Source organism: Xiphophorus hellerii, chromosome 16 (assembly GCF_003331165.1).
Source record: "Xiphophorus hellerii strain 12219 chromosome 16, Xiphophorus_hellerii-4.1, whole genome shotgun sequence".
Taxonomy (NCBI): domain Eukaryota; kingdom Metazoa; phylum Chordata; class Actinopteri; order Cyprinodontiformes; family Poeciliidae; genus Xiphophorus; species Xiphophorus hellerii.
This window is the reverse complement of record NC_045687.1, coordinates 22,297,718-22,308,066: the sequence shown is the minus strand read 5'-3', so window position 1 is coordinate 22,308,066 and position 10,349 is coordinate 22,297,718. Positions and strand designations below refer to the sequence as shown.

The 10,349-nt window shown below is 38.9% G+C and overlaps 1 protein-coding gene across 1 annotated transcript; it reads left to right on the top strand.

Annotated features, from left to right (window-relative positions):
* Positions 1-223: 223 nt before the first annotated feature.
* On the top strand, positions 224-9,487 carry LOC116736215 (centrosomal protein of 290 kDa-like). The gene is made up of 13 exons (XM_032588560.1): positions 224-380; positions 472-513; positions 613-654; positions 906-947; positions 1,350-1,424; positions 2,109-2,150; positions 2,248-2,289; positions 2,666-2,740; positions 3,730-3,804; positions 5,457-5,540; positions 5,750-5,827; positions 7,641-7,772; positions 7,891-9,487. The coding sequence occupies exons 1-13, from the start codon at positions 320-322 to the stop codon at positions 8,169-8,171; spliced, it is 1,071 nt and encodes a 356-aa protein (XP_032444451.1). The 5' UTR covers positions 224-319; the 3' UTR covers positions 8,172-9,487.
* Positions 9,488-10,349: the final 862 nt, after the last annotated feature.

The window sequence follows — 10,349 nt, the reverse complement described above, 5'->3', positions numbered from 1 at the left end:
ATTTTTATAGGTCAACTCTAACGTATCAAGTCTTATCATATTGTTTATGATAATAGTATGGTAATAATTAATCATTAATAATAAACTCTATTTCTGTTTAAGTCTCAAACAGCAGAGTGGACCTCCAGACACACTGAGGATGGAAATGAAAATGTTTTTCCCGTTGCTGCTGCTAGTCTGCTCCGTCTCTACAGCTGAGCTGCAAGTTCAGTCTGACATTTTGCCACATGTATGGCAAACTGAGGGAGAAGGCGAAGAAGCAGAGCCTCCGACTGAGCGGCAGACCTGCACACAGGACATCAATGCTGTTCTGAGAGAGATGACCGCCTTGGTGGCTGCACTGAAGGTGGAGGTGCAGCACCTAGAGAAAGACAATGAAGGTATGTTTACAGAGAGTTACAGTGTTTGAATCAATTATTGATGAAATGATCATTACAGATCAGAGTTTTAATTATTTATTATCATTATCAGGGAAGACGACGGAGCTGCAATCCCTGAACCAACGATACCAAGGTACTGATTTTATTAGACCAAAAGTTCTAAATAAAGATTATTTGAAATGAATGACAGATCATAAGTTAAAACATTATTTTTGTGTTTATTTTTCTTTAGTACAAGAAACTCTGGTACAAAAGCTGCAGGATCAGAACCAAGGTATGTAGTTTAGTTTTACTACAAATATTTTCTACAGCGTTTTGCAGGAATACACTGTAAAGTTTATAGAAAAAAATACCAACAGTTAGACTGTAAAAATCCAAAACACTACATTACCATAGAAAATAAACTAAATTACCAAAACAGAAATTTCAAGTATTTTTTTACAGTCCAAATTTCTAAATAAAGATTATTTTTTAACATATGACACATAATCGACTAAAACATAATTTGTGCTTATTTTTCTTTAGTACAAGAAACTCAAGTAAAAACGCTGCAGGATCAGATCCAAGGTATGTAGTTTATTTTTACTACAAATGTTTTCAACAGAGTTTTACAGAAGTGTTTACACCCCATGACTTTTTTATTTTAAAATTTTATTACATTGCAATCATAAATTTTAATGCTTTTTTTTAGGTTTTAGTTGATAAACTAACTCAGACTAACTCTTGATTGTGAATTACAGAAACATTTATTCAGGATCAATTATAAAATCATCATTTTGTTGATCTGTCTTCTGGACCTAATAAAATCATGGAAAAATATTTGTGGTTATAAACAGTTTTAGTAGCAAGAAGAAATTTCTGTTACAAACAAATGCAGATTTTTCATTCTAATGAGCAATTCCTCAGATTAATTAGTCTAAAGAAAATCTTTGAATTGATTCCATCTCGTTGGTAATTCTCTCATTTCAGCTGTGGCAGCAGAACTGGCTGGTATTAGAGCCAACGCTGAAAACCAGGGAGATAATCTGAAGAGAGATGGAGAAGGTTTGTGAACTCTGAAGGAAACTTGTCATTGCAACACATTTGAGATTAAGCAAATAAATATGGAACATTATCTATCCCCTAAACTACAACTTTAAAAACAACAAAACACATCAGCACATTATTAAAACGGTATTCCTCCATCTCTACCACAGTCACCAAACAATAGGATACATGGGAACATCACTCAGTTGCTCAGACACACAGGAAATTGAAACTTGGCCACAACCCTGCCAGCTTTCCTTTAATGGAAGCTCAAGCCATAGGGAAGGTGCAACACCTGGTGGTAGCACCTGTTACACAAATGTTAAGCAAGCATGTAACATAAAGGTGATTTGCAATCATTGGTTTAAGACACTGAACTCAGTCCAGGTAATGGAAATGTCTCAGTGTGAGTCGGTCGACAGTTTGGTCAAAGCAAAGTCAAAAATCGTCTTTGGAGCCAGTCAACAGGGATTTTTGAGATTCAGGATCAGTTCTTTTCTGATCTGCTCCGAGTTTCATTGCATGTGGTAGTTTTCCAGTGAATTGTAAATAAAAAATGGTAGGTGCTGCACTGAAGGTGGAGGTGCAGCACCTACAGAAAGACAATGAAGGTATGTTTACAGAGAGTTACAGTGTTTGAATCAATTATTGATGAAATAATCATTACAGTTCAGAGTTTTAATTATTTATTATCATTATCAGTGAAGATGATGGAGCTGCAATCCCTGAACCAACGATACCAAGGTACTGATTTTATTAGACCAAAAGTTCTAAATAAAGATTATTTTGAATATATGACAGAATCAACTAAAATATAATTTTTGTGTTTTCTTTTCTTTAGCACAGGAATTTCAAGTAAAAGACCTGCAGGAACAGATCCAAGGTATGTAGTTTAATTTTACTACAAATATTTTCTCCAGAGCTTTGCAGAAGTATTTTTACCCCATGACTTTTACTTTTTTGTTCCAGTACATTCACAAACTTTAATGATTTTTTTAGGTTTTACCTGATATACTAACTCAGATTAACACTTCATTGTGATTTAAAGGAACATTTATTCAGGACTTGAATATTTTGGTGTGTTGTTTTAATATCCCAAAAAATCATGGAAAATATCAGTAAACAGTTTTAGAAGCAAGAAGAAATTTCTGTTCCAAACAAATTCAGGTTTTTAATTCTACTAAACATTTCCTCAGATTAATTACTCTAAGAAAAATCTTTGAATTGATTCCATCTCTTTGGTAATTCTCTAATTTCAGCTCAGGCAGCAGAACTGGCTGCTGTTAAAGTCAACACTGAAAACCAAGTGGAGGCTCTGAAGAGAGATGGACAAGGTTTGTGAACTCTCAAGGAAACTCTAATGGCAACATTGATATCCATAAACAATAATAATTGATCATCCATCCGTCCGTCCGTCCGTCCATCCGGGAGGCCCAGACTTCCCTCTGCCCAGCCACTTGTTCCAGCTTTTCCAAGGGAATCCCAAGGTGTTCCCAGGCCAGCCGAGAGACATAGTCCCTCCAGCATGTCCTGGGTCTTCCCCGGGGCCTCCTCCTGGTGGGACATGTCCAGAACACCTCACCAGGGAGGCGTCCAGGAGGCATCCTGACCAGATGCCCGAGCCACCTCAACTGGCTCCTCTCGACGTGAAGGAGCAGCGGCTCTACTCTGAGTCCCTCCCAGATTACTGAGCTTCTCCCCCTATCTCTAAGGGAGAGCCCAGACATCCTATGGAGAAAACCCGTTTCAGCCGCTTGTATCCATGAGCTCCTTCTTTCGGTCATGACCCAAAGCTCATGACCATAGATGAGGATAGGAACATAAATCGAGTGATAAATCGAGAGCTTTGCTTTTTGACTCAGCTCTCTCTTCACCACGACACACCGGTACAGCGGCAGCTTCACTGCAGACGCTGCGTCAATCTGTCTGTCGATCTCTTGCTCCATTTTTTCCTGATTCGTGATCAAGATCCTGAGATACTTAAACTCCTCCACTTGGGGCAGGACATCCCCCGACCTCGACCCAGAGAAGGCACTCTACCCTTTTCTGGCTCAAGGCCATGGCCTCTGATTTGGAGACACTGATCCTCATCCCGGCCGCTTCACATTCGGCACCAAATAATTTTTAATAACTGGCAGATTTCTCCTTTTTGCCCTTTGATTGTTTTGATAACAATCAATTATTTTAGCTTGTTGATATCTGTACAATATGTTTTAGACATGAGAAGACATCAGTAAGGAAACAAAGAAAATGAAAAACTGCAAAGACAATGTTTCATTTAATGCTAAGTCTCTTTGTAAGTCTGGTAATTTTTTCTTTTCAGTTCAGGCAGCAGAACTGGCTGCTGTTAAAGTCAACACTGAAAACCAAGTGGTTGCTCTAAAGAGAGAAGGAGAAGGTTCGTTATTATCATTATTCTATGCCATCTACTAAGAATCTGGTTTCAGAATAAATGTGACTCATTGATTGTTGAAGTGGAAGCTAAATCATGACTAATATGTGAAAAGGTTAAATTCATGGGTCATTTCCTGTCATGAGACAAGAACTGGATCCAAAAGGTAAGGATTGTCATGTTCTGTCTATTTGGGTTTGTTATTAGCAAATTAGCAATATATTACCAAAAGCATTTTCTCACCCATCCAAATGATCAGAATCAGGTGCTCCAGTCACTTTCATGGCCACAGGTGGATAAAATGAAGCATCTCGGCATGAAGACTGTTTTTATAAACATGTGTGAAAGAATGCTTGGCTCTCAGGAGTTCAGTGAATTCCAGCATGGAACTGTGATAGGATGTGCAACAAATCCAGTGGTGAAATTTCCTCACTCCTAAATATTCCACAGTCAACTGTCAGCCATTTATAAAAAAAATGGAAGAGTTTGGAACGACAGCAACTCAGCCCCCTAGTGGTAGGCCAAGTACACTGATGGAGCGGGTCGGTCAGTGGATGCTGAAGAGGTCACCAACATTCTGCAGAGTCAATCACTACAGACCTCCAAACTTCATGTGGCCTTTAGATTAGATCCAGAACTGTATGCAGAGAGCTTCATGGAATGGGTTTCCATGGTGACCAGCTGCATCCAAGCCATACATCACCAAGTGAAATGCAAAGCGTCGGATGCAGTGGTATGAAGTGGACTCTAGAGCACAGGAGGCGCCTTCTCTGGAGTGACGAATCTCGCTTCTCCATCTGGCAATCTGATGGACGAGTCTGGGTTTGGTGGTTGCCGGGACAACCGTACTTATCTGACTGCATTGTGCCAAGTATAAAGTTTGGTGGAGGGTGGATCATGGGGTGGGGTTGTTTTTCAGGAGCTGAGTTTGGCCCCTTAGTTCCAGTGAAAGGAACTCTGAATGCTTCAGCACACCAAGACATTTTGGACAATTCCAAGCTCTGAACTTTGTGGGAACAGTTTGGATCTGGCTCCTTCCTCTTCCAACATGACTGAGCACCAGAGCGCAAAGCAACGTCCATAAAGACATGAAAGGCAGAGTCTGGTGTGGATGAACTTGACTGGCCTGTACAGAGTCCTGACTTCAACCCCATAGATCATATTTGGGATGAATTAGAGCAGAGACTGAGAGACAGGTCTTCTTGCCCAACATCAGTATGTGACCTCATAAATGCCCTTCTGGGAGAATTGTCCAAAATCTCAATAAACACTCCCAATCCTTCCCAGAAGAGTTGAAGTTGTTGTAGCTTTTAAAGGTGGAGCATTGTCATATTGAACCCTATAGATTAGTACTGGGATGTTATTTAAGCTCACATGTGAGTCAAGGCAGGTGAGTGAATACTTTGGCAAAATAGTGGACATGTTATGAGGAAATGCATATAATGAGATGAGCAGACTGTAACTCAACACATTCTAATAATGTCTTGATGATTATTTTAGAAGATTCATTTTTATAACAAATGCTTTGTTAAATCCAGACAATAAATTTTAGACATGAGAAAACATCAGTAAGGAAGCAAAGCAAGACCTCAGAGTAATTACTGCAACGACATAAAGTTTAATTTAATGTCAAGTCTTTGTTAACTTTTTCATTTCAGCTCAGGCAGCAGAACTGGCTGCTGTTAAAGTCAAAGCCAACATGACTGGAAACCAAGTGGAGGCTCTGAAGATACAAGGAGAAGGTTTGTGAACTCTGAAGGAAACTCTAATGGCAACATTAACGTCCATATCAGTGACTTTGATAACAATCAATTATTATAACTTATTGTTATAGCTGTACAATGAATTCTAGACATGTGACGACATCAGTAAGGGAAGAAAGAAAATATAAAAACTGCAGACACATAATGTTTCATTTAACATCAAGTCTTTGGTAACTTTTTAATTTCAGCTCATGCAGCAGAACTGGCTGCAATCAAGGCCACCATCAGTGAAAACCACGTGGAGACTGTGAAGAGAAACGGAGAAGGTTTGTGAACTCTGAAGGAAATTGTCATTGCAACACACTTGAGATTAAACAAATAAACATGAAACTCCTAACTTTAACTTACTGCTAGCTTCCGTAAACATCTGAACGTAAATCTTACTGTTAAAATGGAAAAAAGTCTTAAAATTGGGGCCTAATCTCCTGTAGTAGGTGTACTGGGGACAGTCTAACTAAAAAAGTGGGACCACAATATTAGGACCAGGCTTTGGTCCCCAAAACGCCCATTGGGTTCAGAGGGTTAAATATGCCAGACATGGTCCTAAATAAGATAGCTAGACAAGTACACACACACAGTTATGTTTTCATGTCAAGTGGGGTCTGTACGTTGACTTTGATTAACTTTCTACAGCCTATCCCTGAACCCAGTGGTCCCCAACCTTTTTATTACAGCGGACCTGTCAAGTCTTGGCAATTTTGCTTGGGCCTGGGGCGGTGCGTGGAGGGAAGCGCGTCAGATAATGCTTCTGCATGTTGGCGTTCCAGCTAAACTAAAGCCTTTTTTTTTTTCTAATTATTTGATACCAAAGTTACAGTTGCTTGTTTTACTTGTAAACATCCCCACAAGTGTAAGTGTAAGTGTAAGTATTCTTACAAGTAAACCAACATTAATATAAGTATTTTATTTTGGGTCTTCTCCAGTTATTCAAAATGTTTCGATTTCATTCTTTAAAACTTTCATGCTTTGAAATAAGGAATAGTCTCAACTATTTTCATAAATCTGCAAGCTGGAAACTTACTTCCTCTTTTCTCAGGAAGCCTGCTGTACCTGTTTCATGACTGATTATGATTTCATATGATTAGAAAGAAAAAAGAAATAGAAATAAAGCAAAGTTTCTAGGAGACAAAAACAACACACACAACCTGACTGATTGTATTGAAGTTTGAGTCTACTGTTGGGTCTAGATGTTTCTTGTGTTATTAACTTTAAAGGCGACTTCATTGTTACTATTAAACTGAAATCCCCAGCATGGGGAAATGGGATGATCTCGGGTTTTCTTGACATAGGTCAGTTTGCTAGCTTTACTTTGACAACTTTAACATGTAGGCTTGCTGCAGAAATTGTGTTTTGGTTCTGTTAAAGCAGATAAGGTGACCAACACACACCAACACAACACATTATCAGTAGAGCAGGTGTTTAAATTAGCTAACCATTGCTGTGTTCAAGTGATTATCGAAGAAAAATTATAATAATCACAAAATAAGCATAAAGCCTGAACTGAAACTGTGACTGACTGAATGTTTTGTTCTCTGTGTGGGAAATTTTTGTGTGGTTTTTGGTGTTAAATCCTAATACATTAGTGGAACTGTTGTCAGTCAGTTGCTATGGCAACGGGTCTGTGTAGGGTAGCTGATACAGAGAGCGAGACAATTGCTCTTCAACAGTTTTTCTGCTTTTTTTTCTTTTGCTGTGGCTCACTGCATTAAATTAATATTAGCTCCATCTCCAGGGTTCATTTTGTTAACTGAATACTTCTACCACAACGATGTGGCTATGGATGTGAAGTAATTGTACTTTGGCCTCTACTATCATGCATCATAAATTTCCGGACCTAAGCAATAACTGTGCTGTCTGGCAGCATTTGACTGTCTATGGCTTTTACCTATCAAAATACCAAAGAAAATAACCATTGGACACAGTTGTTTTAAATTCTTTGGGCACATGTAGATTACTTGGACTTGTCATGTCAGTTGGCTTGTTTAAACAATATTAACTTTTGCAAATATACTAATGTTTAATACTTTCCTTCCTGTATAACAACATTTGTCTGATGTCTCATATCTGTCTGTCTCTCAGTCAAACGCCTGGCTTTCTCTGTCTCTTTGTTGGCATCGGATTATAGAACCATTGGACCGTTCAACACCGATATAACTCTGATTTTCAAACGTGTTGTTACTAATATTGGGAATGCCTACAACCCAGACACAGGTGCTGCAATTTACTCCTTATATTTTACATTTATGTTTACAATCATATAACTAAAATGTGGTAAATTTGTTATAAAAGTTAAGAAAATGTTTATAATTCTGATAATGATTCTTCACAGGACTGTTCACTGCACCAGTAAGAGGAGTTTATCACTTTGAGTTCCACATATATGGACATGGTTCTCCTAATCCTACATCTGCTGTGTTGATCAAGAACGGAGAACAAATCTGTACATCATATACGTCTCAGCCTGCTGGTGCTCAGAAAGCCTCTAATGGCGTCTCACTGCTGTTAGAAATTGGAAATGTTGTATATTTAAGAATGTGGGCCAATTCATGGGTTCATGATAATCAAAATCGTCACACCACCTTTAGTGGTCATCTACTTTTCACCATGTAGGCAGTTAACATGATTTTTGTTTACAATAAAGGTGACAGTAGCACCACAAAACACGTCTGCATCAAAGATTTAAACATGAAAATGATTAATTTGTAAAATAACATTGATTACAGTTTTGGTAAATGAGCTGTTTAGTTTCTACATGGCAGCCATAAGAAATATAAATGTGTTTGAGATTTTTTGTTATTGCTCTAGTCAAATGATGCGTTCACATCACACGCATGACACGCATCAAAAACGCGCCTGATGCTTCAAGTTTGAACGTCTGCACATTGAATGCAGACGCATGAAGATGCTTTCCCACGAAACGCGTTTTGAGCGTCTGGTTTACATTCAAAGTCTATGTGGAGTAGCGTCGAAGGCGCGTCAGAAGCGTCAGAATCACTCCAGCCGTTGTTTTCCGTTGCCAGCCTATTTGTCAGACGTGTTGGACGTGCTTGACGAGTCAAACTCTTCAAATCGCGCCGCGCCGTAACGGACCTGTTTGTATATGTAACTGAATGATTTTAGAAAAACATAAATCAGTGAATCTGTAATAGGATGATTGAAAATGAGACCAATAGGAATTTTGAATGGGGAAAAAATCTAAATCTGGACTTCTACTTGTTTATATGAAACACTGAATTTACATTCAGGCTTCCTTTTTGTTTAATAAATATTTGCAGTGTGGAATTTAGTGTGTTTTGCACGTTTGAGGTTAAATTTGGAAAAAAATGTTAGAATCATGTTAAAATAAAATGGTTTTTATTCTGGCATGATGCATAAAGTCCAGGACTTAAACAAAGCAGTTGGTTATAGCTAGGAAGCTATTTAAATGTTTAAACAGTTTTTTGAATAACTTTGATGATGAATCAGAGGTCAGAGGTCGGCCTGTAATTCCGCAGTAGTGATTTGTCCAGATTGTTCTTTTTATCAGTGGTTTGATAACTGCTGTTTTCAAAGCCTGGGGGAAAACGCCTGATGAGTTTACTATTTGGATCAGATCATTAGAAATGACAGGACTTTGTTAAAGAAATGTGTGGGTAAAACATCCAGACAGCAGGAACTTGAGCTTAATTTACCTATAATTTCTTCTAAGGTTTTATAATTGAGTAGTTGAAACTGGGTCCTTTTTTTCTGCATTTGTTATGTTTGGGTTTAGCAGTGTGGATGTGCAGATTAAACTTCTAATATTTATTTTATTTTCTCTTCAACAAAGATGGCAAACTGGTCGCAGGCGGCATTAGACTGAAATTCAGGCGGTAGTGTCATTGGAGAGTTTGTGAGCCTGTCAACTGTGACAAATAAAGCTTAAGTTTTGTTAATGTTTTTACTGATGATGTTTGCAAAGAAAGTTTCTCTTGCATGTTTTAGTGATGCATTAATACACCTATTATTATTATTATTATTGTGTGTGTTGTGCTGCATCAGTGGGTTCACGAAGACTCTCAACTCTTACAACGAGTAGAGCAGATCTGGGTAGTCCAGCTCTACAGTGGTGGTAGAGTGAAGCCTCAGGCACAGCGCACTGCTTCCACAGCCAATCAGATTGCTCCACGGCAGCGCTGAGCCGCAGCTCGTCTAAACCTGCCTACCTGAACTGCAACAGGAAGGAGACGCATGTCACCTTTTATGCGAGGAAAGGACAAATAAATGTTTATTCTTCCATCAGAGCAGTTTATTAAAAAGTTTATCATTTCATTTCACGGAGGTTTCTCTAGCGGTCAGAATTCACGGAGCAGAATACTGATGTTTCCAATCAGATCAGGACTCTGCATCAGCTCTGTGATCATCCTGCGTTTCTTTGATCGACACGCATTTCGGTCTTCGTCTGATCAAATCGACAGCTCGTGTCTGAAGCTGAACTCACAGACCGATGACAGACCAGGCCACAGAGGTCAACATCGGTTCTGAAGCAGGGTCAACTAAAAGGAGGCGTCTGTCAACTTTTCTGTTTGGAGTTTAGAGGAAAATCTTTCCGAATTGATGAAATGTTGCTCTTTGTTCACCGATATTAAAATCTGTCAGTTTGCGCTATCAAGCTGTGCTTTCTCTGTAGGAGGTGTTCACTCTGTCCTCCTCTGACCTGCGGTCATGTTGACCTGTATCACCAGGTCAAACATCCCAGAGAGCCTCTGGCCGCTTCTGCTCCGCATGACGCGGGAAATCTGTAAGGTAAATACAAGGCTGTCGGAGCGG